General features: G+C 34.7%; 1 protein-coding gene across 1 annotated transcript in view; it reads left to right on the top strand.

Moving 5' to 3' along the window:
• Positions 1-24,334, top strand: part of Dcc (DCC netrin 1 receptor) — a 1,075,620-nt gene that overhangs the window by 954,346 nt on the left and 96,940 nt on the right. The window contains exons 16-21 of the mRNA XM_021150630.2: positions 1,829-1,924; positions 7,272-7,504; positions 11,569-11,707; positions 15,391-15,498; positions 18,971-19,165; positions 23,493-23,525. Coding sequence (XP_021006289.1) covers positions 1,829-1,924; positions 7,272-7,504; positions 11,569-11,707; positions 15,391-15,498; positions 18,971-19,165; positions 23,493-23,525 — 804 coding nt within the window. The remainder of the gene's footprint in view (positions 1-1,828; positions 1,925-7,271; positions 7,505-11,568; positions 11,708-15,390; positions 15,499-18,970; positions 19,166-23,492; positions 23,526-24,334) is intronic.

The following is a 24,334-nucleotide window of genomic DNA, read 5'->3' as shown; positions in this document are numbered from 1 at the left end:
AAACACATTTTTTTTAATTTGAACTTTTCTTTGTAATTCAAGTTTAAGAACAGGAGATTTTAATAATTCTGTTTTAAATCTATGTGACTCTCCATCTCTACCAAGACTTTTGCCTTCAAGGACACAGTGGATGTCAAATTACAACCCTCATATTTGCTCATTGTTTTGTTTATATCTTACTTGCCTTAGACAGACAACAACAAAAGGTTCTACATCATAAAAATCACTTGGTTGTTTCTTGCATATAGACCACTATAGTGATCCAATGATTCTTGTATCATTATAGTGTCAGAGCATGAAGCCATTACAAAATAAAATCTCTTAGCTTTAGTTCATTGACTTTATTACTCAAAGGTTAGCTTTCTGTTCACAGTTGGCTCTGGTCATTTTGGATGTCTAAACCTCATTTTCTATTAGTTCCAATGGTTAACAAAATGATATGCAATGGTTAGAAATTAATAACATTTTGACTATTCTCACCCACTGTATTTATAACTAACTTTAACTAGACAATCTTTTAGTTATATTTTCTTGTGTAGAATAAAAAGTAAGTTACTATAATTTTGTTACACAAGCTCTTTTTATAATAATAATTGATAATGATCTAATTTTGCTCCAATGAATCACATATCACTTTTATCTGTGTTCTTCAATTAAATAAACAAAATGCCATGTATCTCTTTATATTTATTCTGTTCATGTGTGATTTTCTTCTTTATGGAATCCACTTGAGTTCTGCACTCACAAACTTTAGTACTGAATTCCTTCTTCCACGTAAAGTTTGTTCATTCATATTTTCTTCTCTTGATTTTGTATTCTACTTTTCCCGTTGATTTTGCTCATGGAATTGCCCTTCATTTCTAACATGTTTGCTCCTTTCTGCATCTGCGAACTAGGGACTTTGGTTTCTACTCAAGTCCAGTTATACTTTTATTATGTTGATATGATGGATACGATTAACAAATACATTTAGACGGAAGGTTTATTTCAATATATACTTCCTGGTGACAGTCGGTCATTGAGGAAAGTCAGGGTTTAAACTGAAGTAGTTATCTAAAGCATAAACCATGAATGAATGCTGTTTGCTAGCTGGTTCTCAGGTTCCTGCTCAGCTATCTTTCTCCTTCAACCTAGTTCCCCTTGCCTGGGTTTTATTGCCTTCCAGCAATATAGCCTGGTTACTCCCGAGTGTGGATACTCCCATAACAATCATCAGTAAAGGTAGTCTCACACACATAATCACAGGACAATGTGACATGACCAATGCTTCAGTTGAAATTCCCTCTGCTCAGGTGCCTTAAGGTTGTCTCAAGTTGGCATAATTTGACTATAATTGGTCCTGTCTTGGAGTGGATCTCTCACCTCGTCAGCTCCAAGTGTCTGTATTTGTTCTTTAATCTAATATGCTCTTCCTCCTTCACTACCTGACAGTTCCTTAGGATCTTCCTTATTTCCAGTCTGATGCCCAGTTTTGATTTAACTGATACAGACATGGCCAACACTTGGAGCCTTGGACAATCTGCTGGAAACTTAAAAAAAAAAAGTTGTATTTTAGGGTTTGCTGACAAACATCAATCATCACACACCCTGTACAGAGTGGCTAATACTCTTAGTTATCCACCCTCTTGTGCATTTAAGGCTCAAATGAAGATTCAGGAAGATCGAAAGCCTGTCTCCATTAGAGCTGGTGGTTCCCAGAATCCAACACAATCATTTTCAAACATCAATTTATTTAAAAGATTATATTCAATTTGTTTTCAGGAAATGTTCACCGTGAGCATTTCAATTCAATAATTCACATGTCCAACTTGTTTCTGCTTTCCTCTAGAGTCGAGTTCTCATTATGTAATCTCCTTAAAAGCTTTCAACAATGCCGGAGAAGGTGTCCCTCTCTACGAAAGTGCCACCACTCGTTCCATAACAGGTATGTACCTGGCATCAATCCTCTTGTGACAAGGTAGTCAGTACTTTGATTATGGGGAGAAGGATCAAATTTTTAAAAATAAAACAAAAGACAAAATATTAAAAATGAATACATAAGGTTATCACAAATATATGCATACATATGTATACAATATATTTTAATCATTTGGCTCCCAGATGAATTAGGAGGGTTTTTTCCTATATGTTAGTATGTGGACTTATAGAATTCAGCAGATCTTGCCTTTCCAATTATCTTTGATGCTTGGTGCTCTGATGTGATTCTTCATTCTGCTAACCAGTTTGTCATTTGACACTGTCATTTGAGCGAAAGATATTTGAACTAAGACTCTAAATGTCCAATGGGCCTTTGTTTCTCTCAGTGCAATCCTTCAGATAGGGGACAAGGATAAGCTGGTATCTTAGAGTTGCTTAGATTAGGCTAGTAACAAAGAAGAATTGTGAATTGGGCTATAGGTAACCTGACAAATGGATACAAAGAAACCGGCTGAATTAAAGACCATTTGCCTCAAGAATGGCTACTGCAGTTTAACTTGTTCGGCAGCAAACAAGAACAAAATGGTGGAACACCAGGAGACATTGTAAGATGGCAAGACTTAAGCAGGGCGTGGTGGTGCACTCCTTTAATCCCAGTACTCGGGAGGCAGAGGCAGGTGGATTTCTGAGTTCCAGGCCAGCCTGGTCTACAGAGTTAGTTCCAGGACAGCCAGGGCTATAAAGAGAAACCCTGTTTCGAAAAAACAAAAAACAAAATAATACAAAACAAACAAGCAAAATAAAACAAAACAAAAAAACAAAAAACAAAAACAAAAGATGGCAAGACCTAAGTGATGGACAATGGCCAGTTGTCAATAATACTGGGTTTACTCAGAAAATGCAATATATGTCACGTTGATGGACACTCAGAAAAATCACATCACCATTTTGCTCCTAATAAGATTGTTCTCAAACACTTATCTAAAACCTGGATTTAGAAAAAATAAAGGTTATGTCTTCAATTAATATTTTATGCCTACCCCATCTACAAACCCACATCCTTCATACTTCATTTGATTAGCCATAAATTTTCACTTTAATTAGAAAGAAGTGTTTAAGAGGTCAAGTTTCAAATTTGATATCAAACATCAAAAAGCAAATGATTACTGGAGTATGAATTGCAGATGAGAATGTATAAATGGCTACTGTCTACTGCCTAGATTTATGTAAATTTATATACTTGCTTTGCAATCTCACAGTGCCATGCACAGAGTACCCTGAGAATTTTTTTTCATTACCCCTTTCTTACAGACTATCCAAAAAGTAAGGCTGTCTAGAAAATAGCAGGGTTCTCTGGCCACACCTGGGATTTCCCTGGTTGGCCTTATGCATGTCCTCTCCTTCCTGGTCCTGATAAGGAGACTAAGCAGTTTCTTATTGTCGAGGTGACATCAATCACGTAGCTATAATCAGCTGATATAAAGTTCCACCAAAGACAGTCTTTGAAAGATTTTCCATTATTAATAAAAACTTAAGTCCCCTACATAGGGACTGCTGGGTATAGGGAGGAAAGTCGGTTTTTCAATAGGACATAACTGTAGTGAAGAGGACAGAGTTCAGATCAACGGAAGGTAAGCTGTGCAGAAGGAAGCGTCTGTGGTATTAACATCTTTCCCCGTGGCATTTGCTGTCAGTTTTTAATTCTTAGCATATGGCATGCCACAGTGTTTTCTCAAACACCAGTGATCCATGACACAGGTTTTATTTTCATGTTACAATTCAGATTCTAATGGAGCTGAGAAATGAAGTGATACCAAAGTTGGAAATTGTGTCAGGATATTTCTTTTTGAAGAAAAGACAGTAATGGGCTGTAAAGGAATGTTTGAAGCAGCCATCTCACAATAAAGAATACACCTTCACCTGGAAATAGAATTATTTTTATGCTTTCATGCTGCATGGAGAACAAAGAGCAAACCAAAGGAATCAAAGGCCAAGGCTCTGAGAGAATCTCAAATTTATAAATGTGTCATATTGTCATGTAAAAACCATTCTTTAGCTTTGAGTTGTTGCAAAGTATTCCCATAAGAGGTCTTGGAAAAATCTAGCAAAAAGTATACACGAAATATATCAAAGACAATGAAAGCATTAGGCGAACGTGAGCAACAGGCCCTGGAGCATTCTAAATGCTGTGCCAGTAGCCTTTGGTGACCTCTGTAGCTTTTTCTCAGACTGGGAATATCAGTTCAAGCTCCTGAAACTTTCACCTTGGCCCCAAACAGGAAAACTCCCTCTTCTGCCATCAAGCTCTTTTATCTATTGCTGTTGTAAGAACAAATTGTTTTCCACCTGGAGAAGGGAAAGGTGCAGAGAATAATTAGAGGTTAATGAAGTACATTCTTTGAATTAATGTATTCTTAACCATTTTAGCAAGGTTTGAACAAAGTATAATCCAGTCAAAAACTATTATTGATTTTAAAGACAATTTCAAACAAATATAATGACTAAAATTTCAGGCGGCTACCAAAATACGTTAGGAACTGACTTTTCATGTATATATATATATATATGTGTGTGTGTGTGTGTGTGTGTGTGTATACACATGTGTATATATATATACATAAATATATAACATGTATATATATATATATATATATACATGTGATATATATATATATAAAACAAAGAGAGGCTATTGGTTATAGGAATGAAAGTCAGTTCTTCAATAGAACATGATAGTAGTGAAGGGAGCAGAGTTCAGATAAATGGAAGGTAAGATGTGTAGAAAGAAGCTTACCTTTATACATATAATATAATATATTATATATATAATTTTTATATAATACACATATATGCTCACATACATATGTACTTCTTCACATACCTCTGAAATTTAGCAGCATCTAAGGTATTCTAAAAAAGGGAGAGACATTAAAGAACAGTTTAGTAGCAAAAGGAAGCTTACATCCAATTATTCAAAATCTTTTTGACCAGAATAGAAAAGAACTCTTACAGTATATGTAGCATATATTCACAATGTTGCTTGCTGTCTCCCAGAATGCTCTGTTCTGCCATAGACGCAGTCTATCTGGTCTTTCCCTTAGAGTGGGAACTAAGCTCTTAGGGCCATGGGAAGGTTTGACATTGTCTATCACAGCAAATAAATAAATGCTTAAATAATTATTTATTTAATTTAAGTTGGTATCATCCATAGGACATATGGCTATTATATTATGCAGCACAGTTATAGAGGGACTGGCAGGGGAAGTAATAAAATGAGTTGTATTCCCTAAGAAAGGAAATAAAACTTAGCCATTGGCAATGTTTTTCTTTGTTTTGTTTTGTTTTTCAGTCTTTATGGGTCACCTTCGATCCACAGATAATTCACAGTAGACAATATTGCTTTGAATACAATAGACTCATTTTGTAATTTATTCTAAAATACTCAATAAATAATAGCCATGAATAGTTGTGTTTTCTAAAACCATAAGTAGATAAATGGGCTATTATATGGAGAAACCATGGTTGCACACACTTAGTGCAGCGAAGTCATAACATAGGTGGTACCTGTGATGGAGATAAGTCAAAAATAAGTCAGGCATTGAATTACTCTTCCTCTATTCATAAAATTCCTCTTAAATAGTCAGGCAGGAGTAGAACATGTAAGCCTGTACTTACTTCAGTTTGGCAAACATCTTTTCCAGCTTCACAAAACAGATGGATGATTCAAATCCTTGTAGAGGCTGCAGTGTTTCCTATTCTCTTTTTATCATTTCATAAATTCATTTGACTTGAAAGGGGCTCTTAATGAAAAGAGACATCACAAGGAAAACAAAATCCTGGGCTCTGTCATTAAATTTTAATCCTGCACCTCACTCCCTCCCTCCCTCTTCTCCTCCCCCTCTTCTATCCTTCCCCCTTCCCTTCCCTTCCCCCATCTCCTTCTCCCTTCCCCCCTTACCCTTCTCTCCCTTTTCCTTCCTTTTTGTTCTGTTTTTGTTTTTTTTTGTGTGTGTGTGTGTTTTTCAGTTTTTAAAATATTTTCTCCAAACCACAGGCCAGTAAAATGCTTAATAATTTATGGGAAATATATGGGGCATGGGAATTTGAAATTCAAGGGACAGAGGAAATAATCAACAGAGTAGCCAACAACCACCCATCTTTGAACTTTGCTATTTAAAAATAAATAAATGAATAAATAAAATCGTGTAAGCTGCTGTAGAGATTCATCTACACTTTATCTGATCTCATTGTTTAAATGGCATCAAATGTCCAGGCTTAGCTTGGCGTTGTCAGTCTTAAATTTTTGTTAGTATGATTCCTTACTGTGTTATATAAAGGTCAGTTTTTAAATTTGCTATCTATGAATTTGAACATCTCAAAATGGAATGATTGCCATTTCTACAAAGTATGTTTCTGATTTTGCTTCTTGTAGCATAGCAGAAGTGTAAGGGGTTTTGGAGAATTTTGTAAGATCACACCACATGCGTCAGAGTCCAATCGTGTTATTGATCAGAGTATGTGCGTCCTTCAATGGAAATCTAATCATTCTGAAGAGAGTTAATTTGTCTTCCCAACCAGTGGTGTGCATTTTTTTCCCACTGAACTTGCAGTTTTAGAATCAGGAATGTAATATAGGCGTGCCTGGCAGGACTAAAGATGGCATTAACCCATGTGTGGGAATACAGGAGAATGAACACTTCCATGATTTAAAATTACAATCTAAGAAAACCTACTTGCCAATTGCCATCTCTCACCAGATTATAGTACATCAGATATAAAATGATCCACATGACCGTGTGAATTTGTTCACATTGGATATGTGCATTGATAGAAAGACTGATATTGTTCAAGCACCTTTCATTATAGTTTGTATGTTGCCTGAACAAAATCTATACAGATATAATATAGAAAAGAGTAAAAGCAATACAAAAAAAATACAGTAAAGTTGGGGATAAAGAAGAAAATTAATGTATCCAATAGTATTTATTTCCATTTCAGGAAAAAAATAACCAGAAATATCATTTTTTGCTGTTATTTTAAAAAATCATTGATAAATCATGAACATGATAAATTCATGTAAACATAATACCTTGAAAAAATCAATGTATAATATTCCAACAAGTTGGAGTCTTAAGGTATAAAAAAGAAGAAATACTATTATTTTATGACATAGCGATGCTGCTCTTATTATATTTTATGATTTAATTAATTGCATTTTTTCTGTTCTTCTCATGTTCCCTTCCATCGTTATTGCCATGCCTTTCACTCATTGTGATGTGTTGCCACTGATATTTACTTTGACTCTTCGTTTACACATTTATTTGTTTGTTTCATTTGGTGGGTTTTGAACCCAGATCCCACTGACCCCGTTGATTATTATCCTTTGTTTGATGATTTCCCCACCTCGGGCCCAGATGTCTCCACCCCCATGCTCCCACCAGTAGGTGTACAGGCTGTGGCTCTTACCCATGAGGCTGTGAGGGTCAGCTGGGCAGACAACTCTGTCCCGAAGAACCAGAAAACATCCGATGTGCGACTGTACACCGTTCGCTGGAGGACCAGCTTTTCTGCCAGTGCCAAGTACAAGGTGAAGGTCTAATAGAGGGCAAGAAATTTAAAATTAACTTGTATGTGTTTGATGGGTTGTGTTCAATGTTTCCTTGTCTGTTGTAAGTCATTTTCCTACAGTGACTTTCACATACAAGACGTGTTAATAACTCAAAGTCTGCAATTCATTAGAATAATTGTGCCTTTGGAAATCAATAAGAGGCAAGGTAGAAAAATATCATGAGCTGAAAAGCTGATCTTTGAATTCCACCATAGGCTGATTACACCCGACATTTCTTTCTGTGTAAAAGAATACCACTTTCCTTTGGAAATAGCAAGGCTCCAAACACATCTTCTGAATAAATTCTGATATGATTCTTCTAATTTAGAATCTAAATTGCTGTCCATTAATATCACAGACACCTACTCACAGAGAGTTTAGCAGACAATAAGTGATGTGAAAATATTTTATAACACCCTAGAAATGTATTGTATGCCATTAACATTGATTTCTGTATTTAACTCAAAACCACCCTCATGCTGTAAAGAAAATCCCTTAAATGAACCAGAGTTATACCAGCTTCCTCCTCATGTACTCATTTTCAAATCATTTCACACTCCTCCCAGAGATCCTTGGTGGTATAAAAGACACTGTCATTTCACCTCTCCATATCTCCTCTCTGAGCTCAGTGATTCCAACAAAGCATTACTCACAAAGGCAGCTGTGTAGCCTTCTAAAACTGAGGCCAGGCTAAAATGTCTAAGTAGTAGACAGTATAAAAAAAAAAAAAAAAAAAACTAAGAAAGATCAGCCAGCACGTATTTTTATCTATAACAGTTCTAGATCATTTATTTTGAAATAAAGCTTTAATTCTCCTTACTGAACATGTATAACTTAGAATGCTTCATGAACACATCTCAATAGATGCATGCTTGAAAGAATCCCTAAAGGAGTCAGATCAAATGACACAGCTGAACATTAATAGTTTACAAGATAACAGGGGAGGAAAAAGAAAGTTGAATGCAGTAATTTTAAGACTTTGGATTGGCAAGAATTTGATGCCATCCTACAATAGAGTATAAGAATTTCTCTAAAGCTAGGAAAAAGATGGATACCATAAAACTAAGGAATCTGGTAGCATAACCTGTCTCTTCCAGTTTTCTCATACTTGTATCTCTGTACTTGCCAATCTCAGGAATGGCTGTTAAGGGGAATCTTGCCTCAAGACAGTGGAGACTTGGTTGATACCTCTGTCTTTAGAGATTCTTCTGCCCCCAAAACTGGAGATAGAACAAAAGCACACTGGTTTTACAAGTATTCCTCTCTCTAAGCAGTCATGCTGGATCTGATTTAGTGTCTTTCATCTTTTAAGTGGTCAAAACATTGTGGTTTATGATGAGTCATTCTACAGTTGAAACAAAATCAATGACAACAAAATACGGTTTCATTTGATATTGCTGCCCTGTTAGAGCAGGTATTGGGAAAAACTCCCCAGGCAAGTCCATACAGTATCACTGATAAGAGATCCATTGTATGTAATCCATCTCCTCATATTATTAGATGTTAGACTGAGCAGAAGCAGAAAGAAAGAAAACATTGTCAGGAAAGCAAAAGAAGACAACATATGAGAGTATTCAAAAGTATCTCTACCTATAGATGGTTCAGGTTTAAGTTTATTTTAATAAAAGACTATTTTCCCTCTTTAAGATGCTTATGTTCATAATTACACTAATTTGGAGACATAGTTATTGTACTGAATGGCCATAGGGACTTTGCCAGAATGTGAAATGACATTTGTTTTTTTAAAAAAATGACTTATTTCAGCATAATTTGAATGCCAAGATTTCTTGAGGCAAATCATTTGAGTTAAATGGTTAGTAGAGCAGACATAGAGCTACAAAGAATTTGAAAACCAAGCAAAATATTTTAAATAGATCTTCTCCCATCAACTTAAATGACTAAGGACATTATTTAATTTAATATTAATCTTCACATATAGAAGGGCACATATACACACATATGCATGCACACAAACACACACACATACACACTTCTACTTCTACACACTGAGATGAAGAAGGCTCTAGAAAACAGTTGGGTAGTGGAGTAGCAAGGAGAAGGGAAAGAATAATTGGTCTACGAGAAAGATGTATAATAAATTTTACAGTTATTTATAGTAGATGACTTGGTTTGTACTTTATGCTTTTTAAACCATGTTCATGACTAAATGTCATCTTTCATTGCATAATAACTTTATAAGATAAGCAAGACATATTCATTATAGAACAAAGGGCACATCTGCAGTCAAATAATATGGATTCAAGAGGAGCTTTTGCTATATTTTGTCATATCACTGAGTCTCATTTTTCTCAAATTAGACAGTAATTCTGACACTAATATTCTGATTGCTCAAATCACTCTATTGATTTTTCTACAAAAATATGAACTTCTTTTCATTTTCTACAACGGTTTAATCACATTCTGTTTTACGTGAAATCCACTCAAAATATAATTATTGACAGTAACCCAGTGCTTATCAGATGCATTGTGGATATAATAGGATGCAGGCAGTTGTGTAAGACTTGGTCTTTTCCCCAAGACATGTCTCATGCTGGAATTTAGGATAACTAATGAAATGAAAGTCGACATGAAACAAGGTACAATGTATTGTAGGTAACATTTATTAATGCATGCTCTGAGGCAGGCACTGTTTCACTTCATTTATTTCACACAGTAAATGATAAAATAATGTCTGTCATGTTAGCATCAACTTAGAATGAGCAAATGGAAGTTCAGAGAGGATTTCCCAGGTACTCTCTATTCACAAATGCAACCAGATATGATTTTGCAATATATGTTTAGGTTGCAAAAATTCATTATAGCAAAAAGCTTTCTACTAATATACAGAGAAAGCATTCTGATAAATGTTCCTGAGATCTTCAATTTAATATAATCAATGGGTACATTGTCATATATTAATAGTTTCTTTTAATTTTTATTTGATGTAATATATATATGTGTATATATATATATATATATATATATATATATATATGATTTTCAGAACTATGGTCTAACCATTAATATATATACAAATTAATATTCTGCCATATTACTGTAAAAGAAGTGAATACATATATTATTACCCGATGGAGTAAATACCCAACACATTTTTAAATATACAAGTCCTAGAAAGTAGTTACCTTGGGAAAAGACAAAGATATAACTACCACCCAGCACAAGTAGATGTTTCCAAAAGACTCACATCGTTTAAAATGTGTCAAGTCATGTAGAAAATAAGCTTTTACCTGTGAGACTAGCATGCTTTTATCCCCTTTATTATTATTTTGCAAGAAAGACACAATTTACTTATTTTGTACTATTATAAATAAGCTTATTTATAATGAAAAGAATATATTCAAAAGTCAAATACAACATTCTGCAATACAGTTATGTCCTTTAATATTCATCCAATATGCCTTCCTTTTCTCATCAATGGCTCCCTTTTCCGTGCATCTTCTCTTATGCATGAAGGAGGAGCATCATGTAACACAGAAACATGCCTACTCTGCCTTCATTTAAGAGATCGACATATGTTTGGAAGCATTAAACCTGGAAAATACATCTCTTAAAAACATCATCATCACTAGAAATGCATTAGAAAATGAAATAATTGTTTGTAGTGAGAAATGATGGTGACCAATAGAATAGAGAATATGAAACACTATCTTAAAAAACAAAAGAAAAAAAACTGGAAAGATTTCAGTGACAAAGACATGAATTTACCTCAGGTTCCACTAGAAAAGTGTTAAATGAAGTTGAGAGCAATTTTTGTCCTCTGTCTCAGGTATACACAGGCTCGGGAGATTACCTAACTTCCTTCCCATTGGAACACTACACAGCTTGATTTAATTAGTAAAGTCTCAGAAGCACAGCCCACCAGTATATATTGGCTGACAGAGAAGTGGGCCCAGCACCTCTGCTATTTTGCAATGGATCCACTTTTGTCTGATTTGTTGGCCAGTTGTTTTATATGTCTTGATTCGCTGAGTTCACAGATTTCATATTGTTTCTCTTCCTTTGCTTGTTTCCGGTATGTATAGTCAGAAGACACAACATCTCTCAGTTACACAGCAACTGGCCTCAAGCCCAATACCATGTACGAGTTCTCCGTCATGGTGACCAAGAACAGAAGGTCAAGCACGTGGAGCATGACTGCACACGCCACCACCTACGAAGCTGGTATGTGAAGGGACACTGTCCCCCAAGGGCCAAGCTCGGCCCAGGTGTCAGTGTTCACTAACTCTGTGGAAGTCGAGGCATAGAGGTAGTATGGTTTCAGAAGTGTGCCTTGTCCTTTGTGAAATAATGTCATGTGCAATTCACAGCCCTTCTGCATCTCATGGTATTCTTCTACTCCTGTAGCAGAGAGAAGTTTTCAATAGATTAAACAGTCTGCTTGCGTGATTGATCGGTGGTTTTTCAGAACGAGTTCTTTAGAACATTAACTTGTGGTACCTGAACATCAATTCTCTTCAATGGGTTTAAATAATGGGCAAGAATCTAGCTAGTTAGTGAATGCTATCAGAAACAAGGGTGGCTTTGAACAACAGTCCTGACAGGTATTGGGTAACTTGAGACAATGTAAAACATCACAATTTTTGACTCCTGGATATTTATTCTAACTACAACAGCTGGAATAGAGAGTACTTTTCACTTGACCTCGGACATACTTTGGAAAGAGAATAAAACAATGGGAAAACTTCATGCACTTAGAGAGAGCTCAAAAGTATGCATTCCTAGCCACTTAGTCACCTCTCCAACCGTAATAGTAACTATTTTAATTGATTTAATATTCATATTATGTTTGTGTGTGACATACACTAAACATATTCAAATTTTAAGATGGAAGTAATGTTGACAACTGAACAAAATTACTGTTTTTCCACTAGAGTTTGTCCCTTGGTGTTGCAACCTTAATATTATTACAATTATTACTTTAATTTTTAGAGTTCTATAATTGGTAGGTACTTCTGTCTATAAAAATCTCTCTAAATAGTCTCATTTTAACATCTTCTCTTTTAGTTTACTTACTATATATACATCATTAAGCTCTTCTCTATTAATTCTGCCATTGATGCCAATGTTTGTGGTTTCTAAGAAAAGTTAGGACCAGACAAGTATGTTACATACTACCAAGACCACAAAACATCACCTCACCCTTCCTTTCACTCCAAAAGATATGTGTGGAATAAAATATAAACTAGCAAAATTCCTAAATAAATAAATAAATAAATAAATAGAAAAAGCAATACCTGATATGACTTGACTGAAAGAATAGTCATTTCACCTGAAAGGAAACAAATTCATCTATTTTACCATTCATAAACACAAGATGCACACCAGCAGCTTGCTTGCAAACGCATCCTGAATATTTCTAGTCAACTAACTAACTCAATAGCACCACCAATGGTGAGTCCCAATGCAGACAAAAAAGATATTAAGTTTGAAACCTGTGGTTTGTAGAGATAGTGATTGTCAACTCAGATAATGATCTGAACAAAGGTGTAAATAGCATGTGGAGGAGATCCCTGGGTGATGATGAGAAGAAAGATGTAATTCACAAGTGTCTGTAGATTCTGTAACTGTGAGGACGAAATGAGGTGGATAGAATAACTCGAGAATTTGCTTTAATTCTGAAATCAGATATAGACTCTGTGACTTCATTGCTCCAAGCTGAAATGGCTCATAGGAAACATAAAGGTGACTGGGAAATTTTTCAATTAAAAATTTTCATTCTGTCCAAATGGACAATCTTTTATTCTGATTTGCTTAATTAAAATAAAAATATTAGCAATATTTTCTTCTTGTAGGACAAAGTATAAATAACAATTTCATTGGTATCTTCCAGGCCCTACCTTAGGTATGAGATATAAAAGATAGAGATTACAGCCTCTATATTAGGGATAATTAAAATCATTTTAAAAAGAGAAATATATACAGGAATAATGGAATAACATAAGAAATGCAATCACCAGTTTGGGGATGTATTGAAATTATAGCAGGCAGCACAAAGTACAAATTTACTCTGGAAAAATAAGGGGAAGTTTGACAAATAAAGAAATGCTGAATCATAGCCTGAGGGAACTATTAGGTACTAGTGTGGACCTTAGGAACTATTAAGCCCATTTCCCCACATATTTGGGGAAAATGTGAAGCCCATAGAGAAAGTGCAATTACTTGAGCCACTAACTCTATTACCAAAATTTCTATTTATCATACACACAGCTAAGATAAAGACATGCACACACCCAGAAGAGGTGACTTAGAAGGTTGGTATTTTGAGTAACACCTTCTCAGTACATTACTGTGCATTACAGAACAAATTGAAGAATTGTGTTGTTGCTGTTGGTGGTGGTGTTTCTGCCTGTTTTAAATACCACAGCTGGCTGGTGAAATAACTTCCTCAACACCCCTTGTCTATTTCCTAAATAAATGTTAATTTGAATTTTAGGTCAGGAAAGAGTATTCTGATCAGTTAATATCTCTTAATTTCCTTTATAATTTACAATTTCTCTTATATGCTCTGTAGAATATCTAAATCAACTTCTGACGATACCTAATCTTTCTCTTCATGGGATATAAAATGTCATGAATGAAATGCTTAAGAAAGTAATCCTTTTGTAAGATACCTCTGATATAAATCTATGCTGTTCTTCCAATCCTGTCTCTTGACATATGTTTTATCTCCTCCATTTCATCCCTTGCCTTTTCTTTCTTTTTATTCTCCTTCTCTTCTTATTTTGGTTCACTCTCTTCAGCATGTTTCTTTGAAAATTTAAATATGTTAAGGGCATTGTCAGCATGTCGAAATTAGCTTAACGTTGGATTAATTGGAGTCCCAGTGACGTTTGAGGAAAGGATGTGGCAGATAGAAATGATTTGTATCTTTCCTATTGGCTTCATATGTATAAATAGATAGGAAGATATTCTGTATATAGGGTTGTATAGCTAATATACTGACTTACCCTACATTACATTTAGGAAAACCAAGAAGAGTAGAATGAAAATGACTTCAAGGATCAAATTCTAACTCTCTTGTTCACCAGAATCCTATTTGGAAACCAGAAAACTCTTGCAGAAAACATAGAGACCAGAAACCTCCAAATCTGCCTGTGACAAACTAATGATAAAAAAAAAAGATTTAGAGCATTGCTTGCTACTTAGAAGAAAGGCTGTCTTCAAAGGGGTTATAAGCAGAGCAGCAGAAATCTAGCACATTTGGCCCAACTTTAAAATATATTTACATTTTATTTTGCACAGTGTTTAAAAGAAATAGATCTGGGGTAGGCAGGGTTTCTTTGCTATCTTATTTTATGCTACATTGAAGCAAAGGCGCTCTTATAGTGCATGCCTTTTCTATTTTTGTTTTTCAATTGCTGTTCTCACTTAGAAAATATTTACCATATCATTTAAGCTACAAGAAGGTCTGACCTGTTTTATTTTTGTCTGTTTGTTTTTCTTTCTCTCTCTTATATTTTTCTTCATGGAATTTGGTAGGTTTTTTTTTTTTCTTTTCTTCAATTATAAACTACAATTGCAATAGTGTCCTTAATGGAAGGCATGCATTTTTTTAGTTTACTAAGCATACATTTTTCTACATACATACATGAATGTGAGCTCACTTAAAATCCCATGTTGCATTCTTCAGCTCAATGTTTCCTCTCTATACTCACACCTTAGGAAGACATCTGACTTCATGGTAAACCATCAATTCTACACCCTGACTTGTATCATTCCAATAGTTGTGACTAATTGTAAAAGGCAGAATAAACATGATATTCTTAGTGATAGATCCTGATTGTGAGCACCAAGACAAAGTGTCACGACCAATGACAAGACCCTGTCTCTGTCTCATCTCACAGCCCCAACTTCTGCTCCCAAGGATCTGACAGTCATTACTCGAGAGGGGAAGCCTCGTGCTGTCATTGTGAGTTGGCAGCCTCCCTTGGAAGCCAATGGGAAAATCACTGGTAAGCATCCATCTTTCTCTCCCAACCTTGCCCCATCTTGACCATCATTGCTTACAGTTGCTTACTTCACAGCTGTCCTTGCCTCTATGTGGAGGGTCTATCTCAGCATCTTGCTTCATATACTCATCTCCTCTGACTGGCTCTTCTTGTTCTACAATGAGGGAGTAGTTTTCTAAAGGGTTCATACAGGTACATGCATACGCATATTCACATTCAGTTGCTGTGTGAAAGATGTACATTTCAATCAGGATTGGCATTTTGTGTTTCATCATATGGACCATTAAGACAACCAGCTATGGAGTGTCTGTGTATGTACAAATGGGGAAAAAGAATCTGGTTGGTTGACATTTACAGAATATAAATGATTTCTAATGGCCTTATATTTTTTGTGTGTGCAGCACATGAAGGAAATTTGTCTTGGGATTTTTAACTTCTCGTTTAGCTTTTAGCTTCATTCTTTAATAATAAGGTTCAGGAAAATGATTAATATTGACTGACAGAAATTGAACATAATGAATATTTCACAGTGACAGATTTTATATTATCAAATATTGCTGATAACAAAAATGCCTAATTAAAGCATCCATTAGAAGCCTATGATGTAATTTAGTATTTTAAAAAAAAAACATAATGGAGTTCTATTAGAGTTTGCCTTCCCTATTCAACTTAGATTAATTTAAGTTTTTAGTAGCTATCTCCATAGAATTAACTTATCACAAAAAATAATATACAACTCAAAATGTGCACATTGCAGCCCCATGAAGTAGAACCATTGGGTTAGCAATTTAAAAGACTCTCTCCAGTTGTCTATATGTACATACAAGAGATACATGGCAGTACTACACAAAACAGTGACTGTGTCCTCCCATGATGCAGATAAACCAGGAACACACAGTTTTAGTTGGCAAACTCAGTTCATATGCTATGCTGTGATTTTTTTTTCAAAATGAAAAGATAATGTGATGCTTACAAATGTGATTAAAATTTAAGTTGAAGTTTTTAGGAAATTGCTCTCAGTGTAGTAGCAAACAGAATTTTCATATGAGCTGATAAATATGAGGCAGAACCTAAACATAAAATCTCTCCCCTAGGAGCATATGTGTTCCCTTGTCAGTGTGCCAGGCCTTTGAAAACACAGGCTGGTACATCTCTCTCTTTTTTTTTTTTTTTTTTTAGTCTCATTGCTTGGTGTTCTGGTCCACCTTCATTGATTCCGTTTCAGTACTGTTGTAGTTTTTAATTTATTTATATTTTATTTCATTATAAACAGTTACTTATAGACATAAATCAAAGCAGATAATATTTTAAGAAGAAAGAATAGAAATTTTCTAAATAAAAACAAGGTACGATAGAAACTATACGTAGTGAAGAATGAAATTATTTTCCACTACCACGCTCCTTACTCTGAACTCAAATAAATCTTCTGCTTGTCAAAGTAAACCACAGAATGTGTTTCCAACTCTGAAAAAGAAAGCCTGAATGTTGCTTTTCCCAAGTGAAAGCTAGAATTCTAGCCCATATTAAGAAATTTTCACTTCTATTTAATAAACTTTACCCTCATGCTAGGTCTTGGAGATATCTATTTAGTAGGGTCCATCTTCCTAATGTGATTGCATTGGATGAGTTTCCTTTGTCTGTTTTACACACACACACACACACACACACACACACACACACTCACACACACACACACATGCATGCGCACACACATACACATACAGTCGAAGAATCAGAGATCTAAAAAAAAATGATTTATTTATTATAGCAAAATTGTGATGCACTGTATTTAATTCAGTAAGAAGAAAAGATAAGAAACCTTGGGGACTATGGGGAAGAAAAGAGAGACAATTGGAAGTATAAAAATTGTGAATATAACCCTGATGTGTTATATACATGCAAGAAAATATCATAACAAAACCACACACACACACACACATGCATGCACATACACACACATGCATGCACACACACACACACACACACATGCATGCATGCACACACACACACACACATACATGTAGTTTTAATGTTTTTAAATAAAGGTAATTGTAAATGTTCATGAAAGCCAAGCAATTAGCACCATGTTCCTGTGCGCTATGCTTCCACACATTGGTCCCTATTAACATTATATTATGTTATGTTTCGCAATTTTTTTTTGACCTACACAGATGTATTATAGTGGCTGCATATAAAGAGGCACTCACACACAATTAATAAGTATAAAGATAAATATAATAAAATGAAACGAGAACATTTTTAGGTTTTTTCTCTTTTGCCTATATTTTCCTTTTTATTTAAAAGTTAAGTTTTTCACACAATATATCCATCATATTCTTTCACCTTTTCCAATTTCTCCTGGATGCTTCTGTCCAAGTTTATGTGCCCTAGTTCTCTCCCTCTCCCTCTCCCTCTCCCTCTCCCTCTTCCCACTTCAGTCCTCTCCCTCTTTCTTCACATATGTGGTACTTGGATCCTTCTGAGGAGAGGTGAAACTCAATCTGAGAACTCTAAATTAAGCTTGGCAGATACACAATATTTCAGACATGGGCAAGGGGAACTCAAAAGCATTTCAAAGGAAACATAGCATTTTGATAAAGTGATACATAAGACTATAAAAATCATTGATGCTTTTAAATAAGATATACCACCTAAGTTCGATAAGCCTAATGTTCAGCTCTACAAATCACATAAGGAGATTTGATTTGGGGTACATATGTAAGTTAGACAACCATAAGTTAGTGTACTGTTCATGTTATAGAAACATACTCCCTAAAATAGAACTAAAGCCCTCCAATGACAGGTACTAATATTTGAGATAACAAACATGCCATCTTTAGTTTGGGGATATGTATTTGCCTGCCTAATGTAGAACAGAAGAAATAGTTCTAGAAGGCACAGTGTAGAGACTCTCACCACATCCCTTTTCCAACCGTCTTCATTATTTGTGAAAGGAAACTACACAGGCCCTCCTACCTCCACAGGGTCACTGCAATAATAAAATGTGACTGTTCAGGTGTATGATATTCTAAATATGTGCAGCATTTTATACTTTCCAATGTATCTTTATTATTTAAGCATGGCTAAATTAAATATTACCCTTTTTCCTTTATTGGAATGCCATAAATATTATGTAAACATGTTATCTCAGTTTTACATTTTCATAATATTAATATATTAGAGAAAACATAATCTGGATTTATAGATAGCAAAAGCAATAATTTTTAAATAAGACAGATTGTTATTTTTTCTAATGGCCTACTCCATGCTCTTTTTCTGTGCACTGAAACAATTATCTAAATTTTGCAATTTTTTTTTAAAAAGCCACTGCTAGCAAGACTGAATGTTGTAGTTTATAGATTGTGGACATATACTAATGATTACAAATTATAGCTAAGAAATGTGCATGTTTGATAGGAGAATTGCATCATGCATTCTGTATACCAAAGAGCATCTCATTTGTCTATTTATACAGCTTACATCTTGTTTTATACATTGGACAAGAATATACCAATAGATGATTGGATTATGGAAACTATCAGCGGTGACCGGCTTACCCATCAGATCATGGATCTCAGCCTTGACACGATGTATTACTTTCGAATTCAAGCACGGAATGTGAAAGGAGTAGGGCCCCTCTCTGATCCCATCCTCTTCAGGACTTTGAAAGGTTTGAACTATGTCCCATCATCTCCTTACTTTTCTTTGTGGATGGTCATAAAATAACTCTCCAGTCTCTGTTAGGAAAAAAAAAAGTCCTAGACCTTTTTAATGTTTGGTCAAAAATGCCTATAATGGGCATTCCAACCGAATAAATGTTATTTTTATACTCAAAGTCAACATGTCAAAGCAAGAGTTATTGTTTTTCATCACATTTTTATTCCATCAATGCCAGGCAGACATAATTGTTTTGACTTTTTATTTATAGCTATCTGGCATTTTGTATTGATTTCATGTATACTATTTTTATTTGATATACAGTGAATCCTTTTGACCTTTTTATATATAAGGGAATAAAATGGAGATGAATTGAGTTATGTATATGGCATAAAATTGCTAACTTTACTTCCTTTCAATAATGATATCATTCTGTATTAAAAGAAAGCTTTAATAAGGTAAGTAAACAATTTTCAGAAAATACATTATTATTATTAGTGATTATTTGTGAAAGGAGCCTACACAGGCCCTCCTACCTCCACAGGGTGATTAGTATGTTGAGAACACACAAACAAAAATTGAAAAAAATTGATATGATGATTTTGATGAAAGCCCACAATCCTGTAAACATACATGCATATGTATGTGTGTATGCATGTATGTGCGTATATGTGTATGTATACTCAATTGAGGACAGTTAATGTTCGTATCGAAATACTAAGTTCAAATACTGATTATATAAAAACATCCTTACTCTTTTAGAGTCCAATAATATTTTTCTACAGGATAACATGATTGCAAGAGTCTCAATTAATGATGGAAAAGAATTTTCATATCCCATATCTGATGTTTATACATTTGTATATACTGTACAGTAGTGACTGTTTTATACAAGGGTAGATACTTTGTGTCTTACATGTGTAACTTAGTATATCTGTCTTCCAGAAAAATGAATATATACTGGCAAACAATTGAGACATTAGAGACCTTCATGATGGACATTTCCACCGACTTCTTTGCTGTACTTAAACGAGGGTCTTAGAATAGCTGCGTAGTCTGTCCGTGCATTAAGAAGATATGCTAATACATAGTGGACTTTTGAATTCTCATGAGTAAGCTATTCAAAAGCTGGATTTTATTAGCAGCTTACCTGAAATTTTGCCAAAAAGGCACAAGCAAGCATTCATCCTAAGCCTGCGTGACAGGTCGTCATGTCACACTCGTAGTTAGGAGGGAGGTGAGGTAGAAATGAGCTGGGTTTTGCCCAGGGTTTTAGGACACCGTGTCAAATGCAGGTTTTGCTTCATGAGCAATTGAAAAGCAGCCAGTGGTTCATTTCCTAGAAGCACAGAATATAACTAGATAATGTTTGCAAATGCCTACATTCTATCTATAGGCATGTGCCAAATTAATTTCATGCTCACGATGTGTGCGAGACAAGAGATGCCAGTGAAGGTTTACAGTGATTTTAAAAATCTGACTGTTTTATATTGTAGATTGATGAGTAGGATATACTGGCCCACACTGATAGCCATTCTGTAGGATATTTAATGAAGTTAATATGTCATTTGTTACTGTTTACTTCAACTTCCCTAATATCATTGGTAACCATTTTCTAAACTGGAGACAAGCTCCTAATTTTCTTTTATAATTGTCTACAATATCATTATGAAGCATTTGATCTAATACACTGATTTGACATTGTCCTTAATCATTTTGTGAATAAAGTTTGTTCACACTGTAAAATGATTTTTTTTTCATGTCTGGCATATTTTAAATTACTCACAAAAAACCAATACTACCTATCTTTATTAAAGTTAGATAAAAATGTATTTTCTATATCACTTTAAATGACAAATGTTTAACACCAATAAACTACATCATGAAAGATTTGATGTCTCAGTGAACCACAGCTACAGCAAAGACAAAATTCAAGGAATTTCTTAAATTTAAGATTTTCAGTTTCAAAAGCTGCTTAGAAGCATAAGGCAGTATGTGAGCTTGTTTGACAGAGAGAAAGGTTTAGATGTTTTCCTGAAGCTGAGGAAACTTCTTGTAGTCTCTTAGCTAATGGGTAAATATTTCACTGCCAATCACACCCCAGGCAGGTGTCTTCATACCTCATTCTTTGGTAAAGTAGTATCATTTTCTACTTGAGATTTGAGTTTGTCTTTTGCTATTAATAAGCAGCCAGAGGGGTTTAAGAGACTTGATAAGTAATTATTGATAAATTAAAGAACATATATAATAATACATATGTGTAGGATATGTCTAATTGGGTCTCTGAAGTTTTAATTAAAGTAGTGTTTTACCTTATTTTGTGACCATATAGGAATTTGCAAACTTACCCCTCCTTTCCCCATGTCCTTCACAGACTTCTATTTAGAAACTCTCAAATTGTTAAAGCACTGCAAGATGTATGTTTCTGTGTTTATTATGACCAGAAAAATTTACAGTGTGTTCATCTCTTATATTAGGGTTCTTCAAAGAAATAAAATTAAAAGAGTATTATATATAATAACATACTATATGTAGTATTTCTCATCTATAGTATAATAAGTGATATAAACATAAGATCATATATACGTGTGTGTGTGTGTGTAGACACACATATATATTATAAATCTCATATATATATATATATATATATATATATATATGTATAATTTATTGGTGTGACTTTCAAGTAACGGCCCAACTATTTCAACAATAGCTGTCTCCTGATGGAAAACCCAATAAGCCAGTCATGGTTCCATCCATAAGGCTGGAAGTCTCGAATGGTCTTCAGTATACGCCAGAAGAAACCTGATGAAGGGATTTCTATTCCCACTGAAGGAATAGTGAGGGCAAACAGACAAAGAGCAAATGCCTCCTTCTTTCCCATTTTTTTAAATATACACTGTATATGGCAGCTATGGCCCAGACCTAAACTGGAACTTCCCACCTCAAAATAATCAGATTTAGGGTAGGTGTTCCCACCTCAAAGGATTCATTCAAGAAAACAATCTCTTACTAGTCACTTGGGTATTGCTTAGTTCCAAATATAGTCAAGCTGAAAACTGAGAATAGCGATCACACCTGTGATACACTGGGAACGAGAGGCACTCACTCACATGATGTATACCACACAAGTTTTCTATAGATGGAGAGTGTCATTTCCTATGCCCAGAAGAGCAGAGTGCTCAGTGATGAATTCCCAATAGAGTATGATATATCCTCTGGGCACCCTAAATTACTATTTATAAATATGCCTCTTCTCCATCTGAAAACAAAATATACTGTAAATTTAAATAAAGTGTATACAAGAAGCAAGTGAGCTTTTGCATACAAGTTTGTTAATTAGGCCCCAAACCCACAACATTCAAAGAAATTCATGTATGCACAAAATAATTATAATGAATGGAGACACACAAAGGAGGAGATTGGCCAAAAATTCCTTAAAACTTCTTTATATATATATATATATATATATATATATATATATATTATTAGGTATTTTCCTCATTTACATTTCCAATGCTATCCCAAAAGTCCCCCATACCCTCCCTCCCACCCACTCCCACTTTTTGGCCCTGGCGTTCCCCTGTACTGGGGCATATAAAGTTTGTAAGTCCAATGGCCCTCTCTTTCCAGTGATGGCCGACTAGGCCATCTTTTGATACATATGCAGCTAGAGTCATGATCCTTAAGACTTCTATGAGAATCATGATAGTATTATTTTAGTATTTAGTGTCTTTTGTTTAAGGAAATGAAGTCAAATGAAGTCAAATTTTAAGATTTTAGGGGATGAGTTTTTATTTAAAAACTAAAAATTTGTGACCAGTAATTATTCATTACTCTTTTGCAGTTGTGAACAAAAATCAAGAGCCAACTTTACCAGGCAGGCCTCAGATCAAATAGCACAGTCATCATCAGTATATCTCACTAGCTTGCTCAATTCTTTAGGAAGTGTCTAGATTTATAGTCGAAGTTATTTTCCTTTAATATATACATATATATGTTTCTATATATTAAATACATATCATAAATAGCTCTTGCAGCTTACTTACAATAAACATAAATTGGTAGCACTACCCATTCATTTTACAATCAACCCCATTTTAATTAAAATTGCAAAATGAGTTTATATTTAGAAAGACATGACAACTACATTTTACAAAATATTTACTCAGCAAAAATATTATTTTTCAGGAGTTTGCCACCTCTGACTGATTATTCCCCCCTCCCCCGCCCCCCAAAAAAGAAAAAAAATGATGACAAAATTTTGGACACGAGAAGCCAGATTTCTCATAAGGAATTCTAAATGGTAATAATATAATTTATTTTTTTCTCTCTTACAGTGGAACACCCTGACAAAATGGCTAATGACCAAGGTACGGTGGGTGTAGTCTATTGTTGTTTTCTCCTTTCGAGCAGTTGTAGCTATTGAAAATGTCAATCATTACTTTGTATTCCCCCTTTCACCTGGGCCATACACCTGATGGAGCAGACAGTGGCATGATTAATCTTGTTAATGAAGTTCTGCTTGGCTGAGGCTGTGGGTCTGATAGGGGAAGATGTAAATTTTCTTGAGAGGAAATTGTTTTGTCTCTATTCTGAAGGACCAATTAAAATGTCAAGCTTCTTTGTATGAAATAAATTTTTAGTCTCTGTCTGCACTTCTGAATAATTCACATTAAGTATAATTAAGCTCAGCATAATTTTCAAGCTGCTCTTCCACCCTTTCCTGAGCTGTGGATTAAAGTTCTGCCGTGCTACATAAATCACGAGTGCTTCTCCTCTGCCGTGAGATTCTTATAATAAATAAAAACAAAGTTGAGTTAACTTTTTAGGGCATTATCACTATTTTGAATCCCAAAGTCTTTCACCTCATGAATGACAGATCAGGTGATGGTATAATTTAAAATATTTTAAAATTTCTCTCTCTCTCTCTCTCTCTCTCTCTCTCTCTCTCTCTCTCTCTCTCTCTCTNTCTCTCTCTCTCTCTCTCTCTCTCTCTCTCTCTCTCTCTCTCCTAAAATCTGATTGAAAATCAGCAATGGCTTCACACAATGAAAAATGGAGATAAACACAAATCATCCTTCAAATGTTGGGAAGAATTTTCTATTAACATAATTTGTAGACTGATTGATAAACTAGTACTACATTATCTTTACACCAAAGACAGTTGATATGATTCTAA

This window comes from Mus caroli, chromosome 18, assembly GCF_900094665.2.
Source record: "Mus caroli chromosome 18, CAROLI_EIJ_v1.1, whole genome shotgun sequence".
NCBI classification, from domain to species: domain Eukaryota; kingdom Metazoa; phylum Chordata; class Mammalia; order Rodentia; family Muridae; genus Mus; species Mus caroli.
Note: the sequence above shows the minus strand (reverse complement) of the source record. Positions and strands in the feature narration are given on the sequence as shown.